Source organism: Onychostruthus taczanowskii, unplaced genomic scaffold (assembly GCF_017590055.1).
Source record: "Onychostruthus taczanowskii isolate IOZ18803 unplaced genomic scaffold, ASM1759005v1 scaffold7, whole genome shotgun sequence".
NCBI lineage: Eukaryota > Metazoa > Chordata > Aves > Passeriformes > Passeridae > Onychostruthus > Onychostruthus taczanowskii.
In genome coordinates this window covers 3485060-3506518 of record NW_024504786.1, presented here as the reverse complement: position 1 = coordinate 3506518, position 21459 = coordinate 3485060, and the positions used below count along the sequence as shown (strand labels likewise).

Genomic DNA, 21459 nt, shown 5'->3' with positions numbered 1-21459 from the left:
CATCTCAATATTCTCTTAAATAGAGAAGGAAAAAAGCAGCAAAGATGGACTCTGAAACACTACAGTGTCCACATACAACTGTAATAAAAAATACTATATAAAATACTACAATTATGTAGTGCAATGACCTGATATGAGTAGACTGAGACATTGATATAGGTTTAAGTCCCATTTGGGTTTTTTCTGTTTCCTCTCAGTGAAAGAAGAAAAATGTTATATAGCTCAGGATGCTCAGCATTATCCCAGAGTGAATATTCAATGAACTGCTTATAAACCAATCTAAAATTGCATTTCTTAGAACAATGCACTTCTCAAACTGTGTCTAACAGGGAAGCCTTGCAATGGCTACTAATGCTATAAACAACTCCTGTTATATTAACTTGTTTTGGTGTTTATTTTGAACTGAGCTTTTGCTAAGGCAACGTAACTTGCAAGGAGATATTGCGCCATCTCTTTTCTTAAGGCCGTGGTTTCAGTGGCTTATTAACAACCCACCCTACCCAAACCCATGCCCTTGTGCACACACACAGCCAGGCAAAAAGCCAACCTACTTCTTTGAGGGAATTCATTTTTGCACTGAAGTGGGGGGATTTCAACATGCGCAGCAGAATGTCCAGCCGCAAGTCATCGACCGCCGTGACCAGGTCAGGCTGGAAGCGCATACACAGCAGTTTGATCCCAGACAGGAGCTCAGGGATACTCACCAGTCTCTGTTTGAAACAAAACAACAAAAAAGGGACAAACAGAGGCATTGGTATTTTTGCTGTTCTGCTACGGATGTCAGTGACTCACAAAGGGTGGGTTTAGTGACCAAACTGACTGGTTCATCAAAACACGGTACCTGGGACATCTGAAAGTATTACTTGGACAGTAGAAATTTTAAGATAATTAAACCTCTGGTTAAAGCTTCAGATTTGGTAAATTGCTCTCTTTTGGTTCAGCAACGTATGAATACTTTCATGTTTAAAATTAACAATTTATAACTAAGTAAAAAGTCAACACAATTTAATAGAACTGAATGCCAAATTCAGGGTAATGCAGGAAGTAGCCACAAGTTACACAGACACTTTACTACCAAATTCTCAGAAGCAAACAGCTATTGCAACAATATGAATTTGTAATATGAATTTAACAGACTGCAAGCCAGTAAATATCTCTGAGTCAGAGAAGTGAGCATTCAGCATGCTGCACAAGGGGACAAACAAAACTAGAAGTTTGATAGCAACAGTAGCAAAATATTTAAGAAAGGGTCATAAACCAGATATTTACTGAAAAGGGTATAGCATAGAATTGGATAAATGTATCTTCATTATGTCATTCAGTCAGAATTCAGAACAGGCTGTATTCCTGCCAGTGAGAAGAAAGCTATTGTTCTAAATTACACAGACAGCATTTCCAAGACACGCAGGAAGTTCTTCCTAAATATTTAATATGTAAAACATTACCTTGTCTTTCAAGTCCTTCTCTTCTACATTCTGTACATATTTAATCATTTTATGAATGACTGGATCCAGCATGGGCTAAAGAACGTGAGAAAAGGCATGACAATCATTTTAATGCTTCCTGAAATCAATTGCATTACTCAAAAGATGTGACTGCAGCAAAAGGAAATACTTAGCTGAAAGCTCACCACTACCTTGGAGATAAAGCTACGTCTACAACAAAGATAAAGCAACACCTACAACAAAGATAAAGCTATCCTATAGCTGTGTCCAGGAAACAAAAAAAGCAACTAGAGTAAGAACCCATTTCAGACCACTGTAATGCAAAAAGAGACAGACCAATTGACCTCTAAAAACACATCAGTTATTAGGTGCATGTGCCTCTCTTACTCCCAGGGGCTTCTAAACTACATCCTCTTCAAATAAACTCTTTCAGTCACTTAAGTCAACAGTTTTTGGAGGTGAGAGCAGGATGAAGCCTGGAGTACGTTTGCACATACAAAGAGATCCTGGTGAATTTTTTTCCTCTACCACAATTTTTGCAGTGTAAACTCTCATATCCATGTCCTTGCTCTCAGCCAGAAAGTTAAACTGAAAGCAAAATTCATCCTTCAGGCTGGATTCTTTCCCCACATGGCTTCTACTGCTGAAGCTTACTAATAGCAGTGGTAAAGCTTCTCACTGCTGCAGATGTAGATACATGACTACAGATAATTGCTTGGAAAATGAATCTGAACATTGTCTGAGCCCTTTACTCATCACCTCAGCATGCTCAAAATGGTTCTTGTACTTTCTGCAACGCGAGGTTTGAAGGCTTTTCAAATTAGTCACCAGTTTCACACCAACACAGTTGGAAATTAATTTTCAGTCCTCTTACAAGTCATAACAAAGACATTTTACCTGTACTACAGAAGAGTTAAGATACTCTGCACAAACTCCAAATGGTTGAACTAATGCAGAGATTGCCTAAAAAAAAGACAGCAAGTATTTAGGTGCATATTTAAGGAATCTTTCCATAGTTAGTAATCTATAGCTTAAAAGGCAAATAAAGGTGAACAAGCATTATTTATATTATGTATTTCCAGTCACTTGCTATGATTGTTTTTGGTGTGCAAGTCCTTTACAACAACACATGGTTTAGGAAAGATTTACTCTATGGCACACAGTAGAGTATGTGCTATATATTATATGTGGCACACAGTATGTGTTATATATTTTTGTCTGAAATAAAAAATGCCTTCCCAGTTTTCACCAATCCTGGTCCTCTCATCACTCTGTTCAGTGTTCTCTGACAGATCCTGTTTCAGTCACAGAAATAAACAGACGGAAAGGAACATATCACATTTTGCTTGCTCTCTACAGCAATCAAAAGTGTGAATGCAAAATTTAAGGTTAAAGCCATATGGCAAATTTTCCCCAAAGCAATACGTGGGAGAAAGCTTTTGTAAATGTGTCATACACATGTCAAGATCTCTTCAATGCATGATTTTAAAGTGGAATCTATCGTCAAGAAATTAAATGTATAAAAGCATTTGTCTGCCAATAAATACAATCAAAATCAGTTTCTTTTCACACTGGATCAAGAATTGTGGAACTGAGTGTGCAGCAGTGCAATCCAAGGCCCAAATTTGGTGACACTGACCCAGATTTCCTTCCTAAGCAAGCAGTTATTAATCATTAAACAAAGTCAAGTCAAAGTTTCTATTACAGAACTGGCATGTAAATCAAGGTTTTCCTTATTCTTCTGTCAAGTTCACATATGAACCTATCTCTATATAAAGTAGAAAATATCAATACCCAAAGAAAAGAAGTTGAATTCCCTCCAAGTGGCATGTCACTGGAAGCAGACTGATTTTACACTGGGGGACAAGGTTCCAGATGACATAGTTTTCCTTTAGCCTCCTCATGCTCTAAAGCTTGAAAGAATTGGAAGTTTCCTGAATATAGGCTAGGAAGCTAAAACTAACCAAGCTAGACTTCAGCACCAAAAATAGCCTAGCTCTGTTGAACCAGTCAGTTTTAAGACACTGCTCTTGAGTTGTTTAGGATTAGACACTGTCTGTCTTCCTAAGGATTTTTTTCCTTAAACAGTGATTTCTGTAACAAATGACAGAAGTCAATTCACTTGCAGCTAAATGCAGCTATGGGTGCAGTAATCAGAAAACCAGGGACATACTGGTGAACATACAACAAAACTCCTTTGATTGATGTCTAACCAGAAGGCTGAATGCTAGCAGAAAGGTACACTGATTTCTCTTCTTCTCTGTGAAGTCTTAATTGCTCTTCAGTCAGGATTCTTATGTACAACCTCATCTGACCTTCAGCCTGACAGCACTTCTCCAGGGCTCTGTGGGAGTGTTGCTCTGGTACCAAAGAAAAGGCAAAAGCACTGCCAAAAGGGACACTGCTAGTTCTACATGAAAGGTAAGATGAAAAGGGCGAAGTCTCATGACAGGAGATGGACTTACCCCAAGTTCAATATCTTCAGAATTGAGCTTGGACTGAATTGCTGAAAATCCACCCAACTCCGCAAACTGAAATAAAATAATCAGTATTACACAGTGAACTACAGCATTTTATCTTTTAAGTAAGAGATTATAGAAAACACTCCACTGACAGTTCCTGAGATGCCAACAAGTGTCCTTTACCTTGGAACATCCCATCCAAACAAAGCTTTATATTTTCATGGGAATGCAGAGACACACTGGGGAATGCAATGCAATTATATACGGCAGCAGGGTTTAAGCATCAAGCTAGAAATGCTGTCCTGAGTAAAAATGGACAGAGGGAAGAAAGGTAGACCACAAACAGCAACAGCTGACTGGACTGGCACTTTTGCTTGGGGGACCTTTGATTGCAGCCTCAGCTGGGCTCTCAAATTCCTCTAGTCATAGATGCCATGTTAGGGTAGAGGTGTGAAGGGAAAAGACAGCAACTCAACAAGCTACATTTTACAAGGCAGGATTAAAATCTCAAACTATTTTTTTTGTGGTTGCCAGAAAAGTGAGGAGTGATTTCTGAAGACCAATGAATTCAAGCGACAAACAACAATTCTGGTTTACATTTACCTACCCTGTTTACCAGATCCACCAGCCACCCATGAGGTTCCTTGAACAATAAGAACAGGAACAAATTAGCAGCTGCAACATCAATGCTAAACATTTGTCTTCTGAAACAGACATTTGGACAGACACATTCAGCCCATTAACTCACACCTGAAATGGATGCACTATTACACAAATAAAGCAGTGTTTGTAACAGCTCCTGTATTAAGTGTAGCTGGAGCTCTGGTTGGTTCTCATGAGCGTCATGCTGTTTTGGACTCTGCCTGACATCACTGCCCATGTGCTGTGGCAACAGATCACATTGTGGCTGCTGACTCACAGGCAACTGTATTTATAGCACTGTAGCAGTGTGGAACATTACTTTCCCAAAGCAGCGGATGTAGAATTTTCTTTCTACAGCCACAAACTTGTTTCCTCAAGGAGAAATCAACTCCACTGATGCTGTTTTGGACCCACCCATCTGGAACAACTGTGACAAGACAGTGCAAACCTCAAAAACTGCCTCCTTGCCAGTGTGTTTGAGTCAAAAATATTTTATCCGTGGCTGTCAGAAAAGCCTAAGTTCTCTACTAGAACTGGACACTTGGAGTTAGCCTGGTCATTTCACTCTCAACAACCAAACAGATGTCAGTCCTTAAATACACAGATCCACCCGTTGTGTGCTTCATGTGTAAAGCAAAACACAGATTGCTCTGCTACTTTAGACATGAAACTTCACCCATTTCTAAATGTAGCCTCTAACAGAGAATTGGAACAATCTGATACCACAAAATAATGTATACAGATGAACATACACTCCACATCTATTTGCAGGTTTTCTTGGTGACATATTTAAACTTTGTCTTACAAAAAATAATCTTATCTGAGACAAAGACATCCACCCTAAAATTAGTTTTTTGGGCATGGCCATGCTTACCTTCTGAAAAGTGGATATGGGTGAGACAGCATGCATGTTCCCCTCCCCAAAGACTTCTGCCCAGTTTCTCTGGCACACCTTCATTCGATTCTTGAAATGATATTCATTGTCGGGATTAAATGCCTTCAAAGAAAAGCCCATAGCAATGAACAGGTACCTTATGCCAGCTTCAAAACTTATCTTGATAATATTTGAAAAATAAAGCTGAATACAAGCCTCCTGCTCCCACCTCTCAGTTCTCAACACATGAAGCATTTTGAAGCCTTTATTCTGTACAGAAAATTATCCAATAACCATGTGAGCCAGAGGTCCATAAAACAGAGAACTGAACTCAAAGTTCAGAGAACTGAACTCAAAAGTGACAAAAATGTGATCTATTTTTTTAAACTGCTAGTTTTAAGAAGATTTGAACAGCACCTCCTCCTTTGAATTGCATACTGGATGTAAAATATCTGCAGCAAGCAATGGCTGCAGATTTTAATGAACTACAACTTAAACAGTTGGAAAAAGCATCAGCTGCATAAATACAAAATGCCAAATACCCAGATATTAGAAACTGCATCAGAGGGTCAAGTACCATTGTAAGCACACCAAGCAGGCCCACGGGGATAGGATCTTGTTTTACTCTCTCTGCAACCAGGTCCACCAGCAGCATGAGCATGTTGTAGATTCCTTCATGGATTTCAGTTCCCCACTTGTGAACAGCACTGGATGTCAACAGCTAATAAGAAAAAAAAAGGAACTTTTAAAAAGTTTGAGCACAATCACAAACAAGAACAAATTTATCAACTCCTGAGACTGTTTTTTCAGAATCAATGTTTCCTTGGAATGCACTCATCACTGTCACGTGTGTTTTTCAGATGTTCTTTCTGCACTAATGGCTTAAGAGTTAACTCAATTTGTAATTTTGTGGAAGAACACCTTAAATCACAGTTTATGGCAGAAAATAAAATCTATCAAAGTGTTTTCCACTTGCATGCACTAGGAGAGATCGTAACCTTTGCAAAAAACAACTACTGTGAGATGAATCTGTCTGCAGACTGAACACACAGCTATTAAACCTTGAAACAGGCAGCCATAAAGCTGCACTGCTTCAGCTGAGGTAACCATTTACCAATTCACACTTTTTGAGCAGCTTCTATTGGAAAGCAAAGCACATGTACCAGGAGAAAGAGGTATTTAATGCTGCTCCCACCTACTGAAACATGTTCTTTAAATCTGGTTTCATGGTTGTTTATAAAGGACACTTGACTGCCATCTGCAAATTTCATTTAATTTCTGCTGTGCCTGAACAGAAGCAGATAAAAAACTTAATAGTTTAAAAACAATCACTTTTTGTACATTAATAGAGTTTCTTGTAAATATTTCAGCAAACTGTAATTCAGCACATCCTGAATTTAGATTTCTACAGATTATACTTCTGAAGGAACAATCTACACTGTTTATTTCATATGCAAAAAACACCAAGTGATATAAAACTATTGTATGTTTACAATCAGATCAGTACTCTGATAATTAAATGAAAAATTTTACCCTTCAATTTCTGCCTTCCTAAATGAAGTTATATTCTCAGTATTTTAACACTAGGACAAAGTCACTTTTTAAAGGGTATGTATGTATTTTTATAGATATTGTCTAAATGCTGGGCAGGAAATTTAGGCAGTACCTAAAGTGGATGGAATAGTAGGAAGTCAATTAGTTTGGGGAGCTCTATAGAGCAAATTCACAACAGCCCAGAGAAACACAGGGCATTGAGAACTGAGGTGAAAGATAAAATTCTGAATGGATTGTGAAAAGAATTTAGCAACCCTCTGAAGAAATAACAGAAAGAATAGTTAATGGAAATCTGACCATGAACTTGCCACCAGTGGCCATATCCAAGGGTCTTTAAACCTCTCATTGGGCTCTAATAATTACTCCAGGGCTCTTCATTTAAGAGAAAAAAAAAAAAAAGAAAAAAAGAAAAAAGCTAAGTGCCAAAGTTGGCCAGAGTTACAGAATTGGGACCTTGTATGATTTAAATTTAAATTTCTGTGATTTTAATCTAGGAAAATATTTTGAGTGTGATTTTAATCTAACAACCCATTCAGTATTTGCCTGAAGTCTGGATTACAAAACACCATTTCCACCATGAACATCACAAAGAAACATTGAACTGGCCTTCTGTACCTACTTACCTTTTTAAATGCTTCAGGCATGCATCTGTCCATAAACCTCTTGCAATTCTCATCAGAATCAGAAAGACCTTTACAGAAAAGAGAGTGCTATTTAACTGTATTTTTAAAAATTTACTTTTTAAGATGACCTCAGACACCTTGCTGCAAATTTGAAGGAACACCAACCCAAACTAGCAGTAGTAAAAGTGCTACTGTTCCTTCCTAACTACCACGCTTTTAAAGCCACAAAAAGCATGACTTGAGAGAACCTGCCTTTCAGAACTAAGAATTAATTTCCCAATATCTTTTACAAGTTTTTCAAGCATTATTTGCACTATAAGTAACTTGTAAACTTCAGAGTTTACAATTCATACATTACTGATGCTTCACAGTCTCCCACCAAAACTGAAGCACAGCTTTTTAACACAGATTGGAAACAGAGAAGCAAAGCAGAACCACTTAACAACTTCTATTCTTCCAAGAGATTACAACATTCCTTTAGTCTGCCATCAGGCATGACTGAAAATCTATCTTGTACTCTCATTATACACCAGTTGTTGGGTGTGGTGCCTCCATAACACTCTTAACCCCAGCCAAAGTACTGAATAAGAAGAGTCAAATTCAGATCTAATGCAATATAAGCACTTCACCAGAGAAAAGCAACCACTTATACAAGAATGGTACAGCAGGGATTGAGATGACAGCTTGCTTTTATGAATGGAAAATAACCAGCACAAGGAAAAAAAAAAAGTCAGTAATTTAGCTCTGAAAAGATGTAATTCCCACAATTATTAGAACATAAATAAACATATGTGCCACTTTTTGAAAAAAAAAAACACTTAAGTAAACAAATGACTTTAGAGAGACAGAAAAGAGATCAATGATGTTTTTACAGCATTGGGTAGAACAGTTCACTGTTAAACACTTTCCCAGAGATGTGATTGTAGTGTAGGGTGCAAATAAACAGCAGCAAGATTAAAGTGAAACACCCAACTGCCCAACATTCTGTCTGTGACACCCTCTGAACAGATCATCTGTGCAACTGTGAAAGGGAACTCACCCAGTCTTGCCAGGTAGGTGGATGCAATCAGGCACTTGCCTAGAGACTCCTCCCTCTTGTAGGGGATGGACCAGTGATCTGTCAAAACTCTGCTCTCCAGCTCATACAAGTTGGTTGTTGGAAACTCAATCCCTTCACCAGAGCAATTCCCATTCTCATCATTTTTCTGCGGGTGAAAAAAAAAAAAAAAAGTTCAAGCGAAACAGTTTCCTAGACACATTAAAGGGTTTAGAAAAGGCAGCTGTGCTTGTAACAAGCATGTCAAATTCTCAACCCCGAGGCTGCTTCTGTTTTTCAAAGAAGAATTGAATATTTCAATTTGAATTGAAGGGATTACATACCTGGATGTATTTCATGGAGGTGATAACTACCATGTTTACATAACTAATTGCTAACTAATTGCCTATTTAAGCAGCAAATCTTGTTCCATAGCATATCAGATCCTAGAGCTAGGTGATAAGTACTTCCAGTCCCTGGGAGACTGTAGAGTACAAATTTTGATCTCCATAGATCTGCACATTAATCCTCTGTTCAACAACACCTGTAGAATATGGGAATAGTTTACTCTAAGGGAAGTCCATTTCACCCCATCACACTAGAGATACAGGATACTGTTTGAGCACACCAAGATTTTCTTTTACTAATAATCTAAAGAAAAACCTACATCAAATATAGTGGTCCAACAAGGTAATGTAATTATCCTTCTCCTGAAGTCATAATGAGTTACTGTCAAGTATTCTGGAAGGTAAGAGGGAAAAGGCAAGCAGGTGACTGCAGCTAAGCTTTACAGGTTTCCTTGCCAGTGGCACTAAAGAGCAGCTATTTCTGTGCACAGGACACAGAATTACCCCCTGCTCTCCACTAAGTGCCATATGAGGTAATGCCTCGGCAGCACCAAAGAGTAGACAAGTTATTCATTTATTTCCTTTTGTTTATTTTTTAACCTCCCAGAGATGCCAGGTACCCAAAGCGTCAAAGAGTTCACATGGACTACCCTTCCCTGCCTCCACAAGAGCAGGCAAAGGCAGCAGGAGAAAGGACAGAATGTCTGGATCAGACCTGGCAGCGAGCAGGAGCCACTGTCAGAGACAGTGGAAAACAAGAGCAGTGATGGTAACAAGATCCCACTGAGAAAGAAGCCAGGGACATGGAGGGAGGAAGGACAAGCAGGAAACACATTCGAAAGTAAAAACCAGACAGTGTCAGGAAAGTGAATGGAACAACTAGAAAGGAATAAACCAAAAAGAAAGAACTGAACTCTGGAGAAGATGGTATACCAAGAACAAAACCAATGTATGCCCACAAGTGTGCTTCCAGCTCTCTCACTGCATTTGCTATTTGTAGGATTAGATCTGTTTTTAAAAAGTAAATGTGTCATTCACCTTCATAATGGTTCAAAACTATTAAGCCAAGGGGGCAGCAATTGTGCAGAGCTTAACCTTTAAAGTTCACGGGCAGCACGTGGGCTGGACTTGCTAACGTTCTGGAGAGCAGCAGGACAATTTATAGGAGCAGAACACTGCTTAGAAAAAAAAACACATATTGGTGTTTGGGAAATAAAGTGCTGCCTTCCTCCAACCCCCTACTAAACACGTTGTGCTCAGTTTGTCTTTATGGGAGGTTGTACTTTAGCAGACCTGAATATCAGCTTCAGAAACTGCGGTCACCTGATCCAGCACTGTGCATGGAAGCCTGATGTAATTCCCATCTAGAGATCACACCCTGCTTAAATACTTCAGAGGTTTTGGAGAAGGGTTGTTTGAAGGTCTACATGTAAAGACATTGAAATGATTTAGAAGCATTTTGTAGAAACTGTTAATTATACAGCTTCTGTAAAGAACACCAATGCAGAAAACAAAACCATTTCCTACAGAAAACAAGCGTGCAGTTATAAAGTGCTCACAGTAACAGAGCAGGAATGAACTTTTAGTATAATAAAGACAGACTGAGTATAGCTTAAACACCCAATTGCTGGGCGTTCAAGGACTACAGTTCAGCCTCCACTTGTAGCCAAGGAAAGCAACATTTCAACAAATGTTACAGACACAGCCCAACAGTTGCTTCATTCCCTGGAAAAAAAGTGTCCACATTAAATAAACACAGCGACAGCAACTGGTATCTAAAGAGGTGCAGAATAGCAATGCAGACCTTCAACTGCAGATGAAAACTCCACTTCTTGTTCTGCTTTCCCATCTGCATCCCAGCAATGCTGCTCATTAATTGTCTGTTTCCACACAAGTGATTGTCAGGGTCCATGACACAGAAATTCATATGGAAAGTGAATTAATACATGTTCTTCACTGTACATTTAGCTCCCACATTATCCTAAATTATGCTTAGAAAACATCTGGACTATTGCTAGATTGAGTCTACCAACAGTGCAGTGAAAGGATGGTTTTACACAAAAAATGAGTGTGGTATTTGGAATATTGCCCTAATAGTAATGGGAGCTATTTGCATTGAAGGAGCATGCTTTTGGCACTTTCCAGGAATTAAGAGGCAGTGAGGCTTCTTGTCTGACAGTGCTCTGCTACTAAAACCATGTGCAGAAAGTATCAAGTTCATGTATTAATTTTAGAACACATCACATCCACATAGCTTCACAGCTACTGTGAAACCTGTGACAGTCTCAAATACACACCCAGGCAGCTTAAAACCCAAATTCCCCTCCAAACCATTAATAAATTTAACACTCTGCATTTCTGGGAGATTACAGCTATGTTCACATTCTATTAGTGCAGACTGAGTTGTGTTTCTTAAACGAAATCCACTACAAGAAACAGTCTCTTTAAAGACTTACTGCTGCTCTTTCATAATTAAGTGTCTTTCTGCACATGAAAAAACCCAAACTGTCCACCACCCAATTTTTAAATCAATTTTGGCACCGCTCTTTAAACTGAGGGATTTATTAGCAGCAGCTGCTGCAGCAAGGTGAAATGTCAGCTCAGTTCTTGCATCATCTTATGCTGGCTGGAGATCTGCACACAGATCTCACACTCCAGCACAGCCTGGAGAATTCACTTATCTGCTGACACTCACAAATGCTACACAGCCCTGAACACGTACCCACAATTAATGCTCTGTAACTGAGGAGCTCAGGAACTGTCACTGCAAACTCTACTGACAAAGGTCCATGGAGGAAATACAAGATTTTGAAGAAAAATTATGGTATATGAGAAAGTAAATAGGATACAAGGCCATGTCAGCTTCCCAAAAAGTGATTTTCTGTCTTGGCTTTGGTGTTTGTTTGCTTGTTTATAAATAAGTATATGTAAAGAGCAATAACTCTACTGACAAAGGTCCATGGAGGAAATACAAGATTTTGAAGAAAAATTATGGTATATGAGAAAGTAAATAGGATACAAGGCCATGTCAGCTTCCCAAAAAGTGATTTTCTCAGTCTTGGCTTTGGGGAACTACATGGGGTTTGTTTGCTTGTTTATAAATAAATATATGTAAAGAGTATCTCACTCTCCTCAAACAGGTGACTTCAGAATGTTGTCTGCCAGTTGATGATGATCTGCATCAGGACTCTGCAATTCTGGCTGAACAGACTTAGCACTGGACTGGCCCCCAACATGGTAAGGATTTGAACAGATGTTCTTTCATGGAATAGCAAAATCAAAAAAAACCCCAACTCTACTCCTGGAAACCAACGGGTCATCCCATTAGATAAATTATCTAAAAGGCCATTACAGTCACTCTTTTCTGCAGTAGGAAGCCACAGTGCACATCATAAATCTGTGGCTATTTCTGCAGCTGAAATAGTGAGACCAACAAACTTCTGCTGACAAACTTTTAATATGGTTTTCCATGCCTTCTGATGTATCTCTTATTGCACAAAAGCCCTGAAGATCCCCTTGTTTTAACAGTCTTGGCTCTTCTGGCTTATTTTCAAGGTGTGAAAATACAGTTATGGCTAAACACACACAGAGGCTCCCAGGAGAAATACTCTCACAGGAACAGGCTCAAGCACTGATTCAAGATTCCCTCTCTGGGGACCTGGCACCTCCCAGATTTGCTTGCAAGGCTGAATAAACAAAAATTGTTCAACATCTGATCGATAAAGCATTGCTTAAATCTGTAGCATAAAACCTTCTACTGAAGAGTAACACAGAACAAAGATTAGCACAAAGAGTGAAATATGAATTAACTTTAATTGCCAAAAGGTCACAGTTTAAAGCTTCAAAATGTACTCATGCAGTTTTCAGCTAATTAACTCATCAAACACTGTTTAACTAAAGCCACTGACAGTTCCCATACCAGTCACTTGACATAAAATAACAAGAGTTTAAGACTTGTTTTGATTCTAATTGGCAGCTTTAGTAATGAAATTACAGTCAAATCATAATTTAAGTTAGTTAATTTGATTTTGATAGGAGGCTACCAACAGAATCTATTATCACCATAACTAAATCACATTATGTGCTCTTGAATCCAGTATAACTTAGGAAAGAAAACCCCAAAGTTTTGTTTCTTTCAACAAGCAATAGGACCAGACTTTCTAACACACCAGCAGACCAAGCAGCTACCTCCACCCCATGCCTCTCTAGTAAGTCATTTTCACAAAACAACCATCATTTTATAGCCAAGAAAACAGATTTTTGAAGTTTCATTGCATCGTTTAAAAAAAACCAAAACAACCACAAAACCTTGTTACTATGTACCTACAAACAGGACAAAGTTTAACTGCTCTGAAAAGCAGTAATGAAAAAAATGCACAAAGCCAGAACTAGCTGACAAAAATTTTTAGGTCCACCTTTCAGTTTTTATCACACACACAGAAAACAAAGAAATCAATTTTCCAATGCTACAGCTTTTCCAGCTGCCAAGTGTCAGCAGGGATGCTCCCCTCTGCACAGCACTGCTGCACCACTCACAAGTGTTTGCAGAGCACTGCAATGCTCAGGTGGAGGCAAGGTGAGGGAAATACATCAAACACCCAGAAAAACAGAGCATTTCTCTGCTCTGATGTACTGTGCCCATCCAACTGTGGGAGAAGCTGTCAATCCTGAAGTCATGACCTGACAGCCCCTCCACCTGCCAGACTATTGATTAAAGCAGTTTTTAGTTTCATACCTGGATGAAAACCTTTTTTCTATTAATTAACTCCTTTTTCTATTAATTAACTCCTAAAAGGGGGATATTCTGTTACCTACAACTCAAACACAAGTGTAAGAATTCAAAGCCTTTCAAATACCTCAAATCCATCACCTTGCACTTAGACATAAACACTAAGAACAAGGTATTGAATGTTTAAAAAAAACTGTCACATTTTCATACCTGTAACCTATTTGCTTTTTATAAACTGGTATTCCAGATGGTTAAAGAACCTTCAAGTCTTGTTAAGTGGCAGATGTGGGAACAAAATTGGAGAGTATTTCCTAGCTGCCTATTCCTGCACTCAGACTGAACCCATTGGACCCACACTGCTAAGAGCAAGCTTGGGATCCTCTTGTGAATATGTCAGTATTAGTAAGACTCAAAAAATGCTGTCATGTATGGAATTTCCACATTATGTTTCTCATCTGGCAATAAGAAAACCCACTGTGATTTCCTGGATGTTTTACTGACAGACAGACATTTACTTGCAAAGTATTGTCACAGTTTTTAACTGTTTTAAGTTCTAAAGAGATATAACATCTCACCCTTGAATTTTCATCCAGAGAAACATATTGGGATGCAAAAAATTTAAGTGCAGCAACAGATAGGAAAGTTTTTTGTTGTTTATGTTCTGCTAAGAGAACATAAGCTTGTTGGTGAGATACACAGCTGTTTTGTTCCTTTTTCATAGAAATGAAGCGCTTAAAATTTCTACTATGGACTACTTTACACAAACAAATACAGTCTTGTCACAAGAAAAAAATGCTAGTATTTTGTCATGCCAGTATAAAAGGATGATACCAGTCTACTACTAAAGGAAAATAAATTCTCTTTTACAGATTCCACCTAACTGAAGTTGATCTGGACTCCCATCCCATCATAAAAAACCCAATTTATTTAGTGAACTTTCTCACAGAAGGTTTTAGACAGTGACCTTAACTGAGTGTTGCACTAGGACACCATGAAGGATGCATGTTTAGACTAAACCCTTCATAGCTGTAAAGGATTATAACAAATTACAACCATTAAAACCCTATGGCTCCACCTTCCCTCTGTCCCCCATCTCTCACAACCAAGAACTGTGAAAGACTGGGAATAAGAACATGATACAAATTTGAAAAATAAAAATTAATTCAGCAAAGCTGAGAATTAACTCAGAGTTTCTGAAAACATGGCTTGTACTCTCTCCCTGATTTCCAGGGTGATGGTGTGATGTTACCAGGCAATACTCCCTGATGTACCTGCCTGCTTGTTCAAAGATAAACATAGTCCTGAGCATCACAGCAAAACAAAACAACTGAGGCTCTGTAAAAACAGCACTTGAATTAAAACCTCCACTTAACTTCAAAAATACAAGGAGCCTCTTTGCCCTTTTATACTGCTATTACCACGGTACTCATTGAAATCCGAGGCAGAGATTCACTACAACCACTTTTGGCAACGTATTTTGAAGTCTGATAAGTTGCAGGTGAGGGAGAGGTCATGGAAAGCACTGTTAGGAATGCCATTCATAAGGAACCAAGGAAAACACTTATCTTCCATGTGTTTTCACTGTTGTCTGTGGATATATTTAAAAAGTTACTCAATTCGTGTAACTACAAACAGCCAGAATCAGAGACAACACCATTATTCCTCCCAACCCTTGAGTTTTCATAAGCACAAAGCCTCATGCTTGTTCCAAATAACTCAGAATAACTTAGTGTGATATCAGATAAACATTGTGCTTTTAAACAATAAAACAATGAATCACAAATGCTTAACATTTCAGTACTTAAAATTAAGTCAATACTTGTATCTCCCTTTGCCAAAACACCAGGAATTAATAGAGAAGTGCTGCAGAACCACATAAAGTATTTACTGTAACATTTTAGTGACCAAAGGTCAGGCTCTGGAAAGGAAAATTAATTCAATAATGCTACCTAACACTCATCTGTACTTCTGTTCTACTGATGTATAGTGAGACAGAAACCAGAACTGACAAAGCAGCTGATTCTGACAGTGTGTAATGCCAAAATTGTGACTAATTAATAATAATAAAAAAAAAAAATCTTTAAATGCCTCTCAAGATTGTTCTGATGGGCACCAGAAAAGCCAGAACTGCTGTAAAGTAGTGGCAGGAAGATCAAGTGGCAAGAAACACTGGGAGCACTGGCTTTTAAAATTAATTTTTAATTTGGCCCTTGAAACAAATATACCAAAGGCTATTCCTACAGCAGCACAAATACGTGGTTTTTTCAAAATAAAAGCTTACAAAAGACACAGGCACTTCCTCTTTGCCCTCCTCATACAAAGAGCTACTGTTCCTTAATCCAAAAGCAATCCAAATGATTTGCTGGAATTAACTTCTAACACTGGCTAATTTGTTTTTATTCTCATTCTTCCCCAGTATTTCACTTCCTTATTAAACAGCTGCCACAGAATAGCACTGTAAACTGGGAAGATGACCAAAAAATGCTTCCAGAGGACATTATACCAGAAACACTTCCTGCCCAGCTGAGAATTTGGCTGTACAGAGCTGTCTCCCACCTTCACTGACCCTGCAGGCATCACCTTCACCAATGAACCAGTAATTACAGAGTGCTCCTCTCAATCCAGCAATTACTCTAACGATCACATTACATGATAATGACTTTGTGAGTTATTCAAAACAAAGCTTACATTTAAAATTAATCAGCAGCATCTCTCAGTATCACTCCTACTTCCCTAACTTCAATGTAGCATCTCTATTAGTCTGTGTTATATCAAGAATGAAACCCAGAGTATTTTCTTTCAAATGCTTTCAAGGAAGTGTTAATGGAATCAGAATATAGAAAGAGGTTCCACACCAGGGCCACTCATTTTTGAAAACAGTGATGCTGAAAACCAAGAGTGCTAAAATACTAATTCCACTTGACATTCTGATGGCATCCAGCCAGGGACTCGATGCCAGAATCCACCACAGAGCTTTATTTGATTGCTTAATTGTTTTACAAGGCCAATTCGTAGACAAGCCACTCTGTAAAACTTCCACATGCGAATGCAAGAAATACTCACTTTTGCAAAGCTCAAGACTACTTACAAGAGAGAAGACTGACTTTAAATGTGCAGAATTGTAGCGTGAAATCCATCTCATTTGCTTGAAGGCTAAATACCTTCTTTGTCTTTAAATAAATACTGCTCCTTCCATTCAAAGATCAAAGAACTTCACAAGCCTAATGTCCATGGCTCTCCTAATAAAGCACAGCCCATTATCCTCATTTTACACATTAAAAGCTAAAGCACATCTGTAGCAGAACTGCTTTCAGTCCTGAGCTTTAATAATGAGGAGAGGTAGGGTTTGAACACCACAGTTCTGCAGCATGACTAGTGAGAATGTTCCTGGCACTGGCACTCACTACGGTCGCCGGCCTGCTTTTTTTCACAAAATCCCTTCTCTTGCAGTCAAACAGGACCTCAAAAGCAATCTTGGACAAGTTTATTATAAACCTTACCTAGTAAAATCTGGCATGTAGAGCTTTGATCCAGTTCTACTAAAAAAAACATAAATCAAAAGAGCACATGCTGAAGGGGACAGGAATAGCCAGGGGGGTAATATAATCTGTTCATCACAATTTAGCTAAAAGGTCATAGTAATGGCTCTCAGAAGCTGTTTTAAAAGCAAATTAAGGTTGTTTTAATGAAGGTTATACAAACCATTCGTATATGTTTAATATTTTTACCTGTCCCTCCCCACAATTTCAAGTTCTCTGGTCACAATCCCCACATTTGTTTAGCCTGCTCTTCTCCAACCCATTCCACTCAAACTCATGAAAGCCAGCAATTGTGGCACTTGTGACAATTCATGGACACACTGACAGACGTTGTCATCACACTCATTTATAGTCTTGTCTTAAATTATAAGGATTTAGCAGCAGTTCATAAAGCAGCTTATCTGTCAGTCAGATGAAGAGATGAGCACAGCATCCTTCACCCGCCTCCCTCGGCACAGAATCACACCGTGACAATCTGCATGTTGCCTAAGGAATAAACACAGAAACCCCACATTCTTGCCAAACTGCAAGATTTACTTCTGTCAACAGACATAAACACAGAATTTATGTCAAACACACAAAGTTGCCTCTTGGAAAAGCAGGTGACCTCAGTCTATCAGTGCGGTTTGGTGCTACAAAGGGCAAAACTTCCAAGCAGCTGTAAACCTCAAGGTGAACTTCCCGTGGTTTTAGGAAGACTGCACAAATGAACTGAAGCCCCCAAGTTTGTCTGGCCTTTTCCTTTTGATGAGTTAAGTGTGGTCATGCTACCAGCATCAATGCCAAAGGCACACCCCTCAGCTATTAACCCAAAACTGAAGCAATAGGGAAACACCAGCCTGCTGAAAGTAAAATTTTAACCTCATGAAATTGAAATTTATGCACACCTTCACCTCAAGCCTCATACAGAAAGAAAGCACAGGGCATATGTTGGGCCAGCTCACAGCAGATATCTTGCTTCTGGGCCAGTTACTCCAAACTCAGGCTTCTTTAACACTTTCAGACAGCCCTAAAGACCAGCAACCTGGACCACTGAAAAAAGATTCAGACTGATTTTTAAAGACTTATCTAAAGAAAACATGTTTTAACTAGTATGATATGTATCTGGTAGCTGTGCTCCTCTCAAAGAAAACCATTAGACAAGCCTTTCTTTGATCCACATGAATGCTGAACAGATTCTAACATTATGTAATAGAGACCAAATAAGCATATGCAAACATAATGGATTCATTACTGATTAGGGAAAATGTAAAGTGTTTAATCATTCATAGACCTATTCTTATATGCATGCTAAAGTGTGTTCAGCCAAAAAAAGCACATAAATTCAAAGTACAGACCTGTTATACGCATTTTGAAGAATGACTGAAGCATTCTTGTTATTCTTAAATTATAACATCTAATCCTAACTTTTGTTCATGAAGCATTAGATTGGAACATTTTACTTGGGAGAAAATTTCTAAGAACTCTTCTCCTGTGATTTATCCTCTCTTTATCTCCTGTTGCTGATATATAAAATCCAAAAATCTGACATGCCACTTCCTCCCCACTGAATAAAAGTTAAAAGTGGCATTATGAAGAGAAAGAAGAATACACACTTGAAGAGCTGTTAGAAAGAGAGATGATACCGAGAGGAAGAAAACCAGAAATAACATCTGAATTACCACAAGACAGCATGGGGTACAATATGTTTCACCATAATGTGTATGACTACAATGAATAATATAGCTGCTTCTGCAATGGCTTTCTGTACAGCTTCATATGCCATAAGCTTCTGCTGAATGGAAAACTACTGATTAACCTGATTAATTACTGATTAACCACTTAAAGAATAGCTGTAGCTTATTAAATATAATGCTAGATAACAGCTGATGAATAAAAAACCCCAAGAACTGATCATATATCACTTTCCTACTTTCATAAAATGTACGTCAAAAGCTGTTAAATTGTACTGCAGTGTTAGACAAATATGCACAGGCAACAATTCCAGTCTCAGGACTTTTATAGATGTAACTCTTTCATTACAAAAATACTGTTTTGCATACATGTGCAGGAGTTGACAGATGCTCATCTGCAAATGAATCCAATTACTAAATTGAGGCATGAATTTATATAAAGTTTCATTTACCAAGACAACTCAATCCTTCTGAAATGCCTGCTCGGTGCAGTGATTTACCTACAATGAAATGTTTTGACTTCCCTCCTGTGGGTTAAAAAGAACACAAATCAGAGCAAACAAGAAGGTGAGTGGCAAAGGAAACTATTATAAAGCGTAAGTAAATTTGATGAGAAGTACAGGATGAAATAATGGGGGGCGGGAGAATCCTCTGAGAGTTGTCAAAGTGCCATTTGTAACGGGAACAAGAGCGCGGGGGGAAAAAAGTGCTTCTCTGAAGTTTACACTGACAGCTTCACTTGAAATGTCACACTGACAAGGCAGACTGTCCCAGCTCTAGCTACATCCAACCCAAATGCCAACAAGAACTCTCACTCACTCTCAATCCTTCACAGCAAAGGTTGGAAACCTGGCGTTTCCCTGGCGCTTTGGTCAGGGAAGTTAAGGAGCGGCTCCGTTTCTGCACACACACGTGCCATCCCACGGATCACCTTACTCCACAAGCACACATCAGCAGCTTAGAGCAGCACAGGCTCTAACCCAGTTAATTCGGTGAGCAGGATCACCTATCTTTATTCCGCAGGGCTGGACGTCAGTGCGCCGAGGCTACGGATACGGATGATCTGTGCAAGTGTAGTTACGCACCAGATACGCCCGTGGATTCCTCATGAATTTATTTATGGACACGTACACATGCATGCACAGAAAGGGAGCACTTTTCTGGCGCAGAAAACCCTCAGGATACTCGTCACTGGAGCCTGGGAGGGGACACGAGGTTCCCTGGTTTTATTCACGAGCTTAAGCATCTGTTCTTGACCACTTCTTGAGACAGACATTGTGCAAGGTGGCCCTTTGGTATCACACACAGGGGCTTTCTGCTGTTCTCATCCCCACGAGTCCCACAGTGTGGACACTACTAATTAGCTCTTTTCTTATGAGCACACTGTGAAGTTTTGGGAAAAAGACCAGGAGGAGGAGAAGACTTTATAGGAAAGCACCACAAGACTGTTCCAGACAGCAAGGAGAGCACACTGAGTGTATCTGCTGGCTGAAGGGTGCAGGGCTCTGGAAGAGGATGGAAGAGAGAGAAAGGCAAACAAGGAGGAAGGAGAGAACCTGGGAAAGGCTGACACTCCCCAGCACTTCTATCTACATCACAGCCCTGAGCCATGAGTTAAAGCTCCGTTCTGAAAAAACATTTGACCTCACTGGGTTCCCATTTCAGAACTTACGCTCGGCTTACCCAAATAAAACTGTACGTAAAGTCATACCCACAGTGCGCTTTCCTTCACATTGTGCAAACAGTTAAAAAAAAATAGACAGCCCTTAGTCACCGGAATTATGCAAGAAGGCACAAGAGGGGGAGCGAAAAGCAGAGCCCTACGGTAGCCACACATTCCTGGAATGCCAAGCAAAACCCTGGGCGCGCTTCACCTTGCAGCGATGGCAGGGAACGGGCCGGGGATCGCGCCGGGCGGGCGGCAGGCGGGGAATGCGGGGGGATGAGGAGCCCCCGGCCCGGGCAGCGACGGAGGGACCCCGGGCACCCCGCCCCGGCAGCGGCGAGGCTGCGGGTGGCTCCCACCCCCCGGGACCGCCCGCCCGCAGCTCACCTCGGTCTCCACCACTTCGTGGTAGGCGGGCGGCGGGTCGAAGCCGCCCCCGCCGCCTCCGCCGTCCCCGTCGCCGCCGCGGGGGCCCTGCCCGCCGGCGGGGGAGCCGTGCCCGCCCGGCGGGCCCTGCCCGCTCTCCATGGGCTCGTAGCCGCCGTAGTGGAGGCCGGGCCGCTCGTTGGTGAGCAGCGCCACGGCCTCGTTGATGTCGTTCTTGGCCAGGCGCAGGGCCTTGCGGATGGCGGCCGCGTCCGAGAAGCCCATGCAGAGCAGCGTGGTCATGTGCTGCTCCTCCTCGCTCTCCATGGCCGCGCCGGGGAGCGGGGCAGGGGCAGCGGCAGGAGGAGGAGAAGAAGGAGGAGGAGGAGGAAGAGGAGGAAGAAGAAGAGGCCGAGGCCGGGGCCGGGGGGAAGCCCCGCGGACCGAGAAGCGCCGGGCTCAGGCGCTGCCCGCCCCGCGCGCCGCCATGTTGCCGGGAGCGC

General features: G+C 40.3%; 1 protein-coding gene and 1 long non-coding RNA gene across 6 annotated transcripts in view; one reads left to right on the top strand and one right to left on the bottom strand.

Moving 5' to 3' along the window:
• USP24 (ubiquitin specific peptidase 24) overlaps positions 1-21453 on the bottom strand; it is a 62432-nt gene extending 40979 nt beyond the window's left edge. For 2 of the 5 annotated variants that reach the window (XM_041421926.1, XM_041421927.1), the window contains exons 1-10: positions 20978-21453; positions 8640-8805; positions 7601-7668; positions 6001-6144; positions 5424-5546; positions 4515-4550; positions 3911-3976; positions 2343-2408; positions 1446-1520; positions 552-710 (exon numbers count right to left, since the gene is read on the bottom strand). In XM_041421926.1, coding sequence (XP_041277860.1) covers positions 552-710; positions 1446-1520; positions 2343-2408; positions 3911-3976; positions 4515-4550; positions 5424-5546; positions 6001-6144; positions 7601-7668; positions 8640-8805; positions 20978-21283 — 1209 coding nt within the window. In that variant the 5' untranslated portion in view covers positions 21284-21453. Of the gene's footprint in view, positions 1-551; positions 711-1445; positions 1521-2342; positions 2409-3910; positions 3977-4514; positions 4551-5423; positions 5547-6000; positions 6145-7600; positions 7669-8639; positions 8806-10787; positions 10854-16800; positions 17126-19743; positions 19901-20977 lie in introns of those variants that run through there. The other 3 variants (XM_041421930.1, XM_041421929.1, XM_041421928.1) reach the window with 3 other exon arrangements.
• LOC121345240 lies at positions 11659-12688 on the top strand. Its single transcript, XR_005953938.1, has 3 exons — positions 11659-11807; positions 12124-12220; positions 12539-12688. It is a non-coding gene; the product is annotated as an uncharacterized LOC121345240 (long non-coding RNA).
• Positions 21454-21459: the final 6 nt, after the last annotated feature.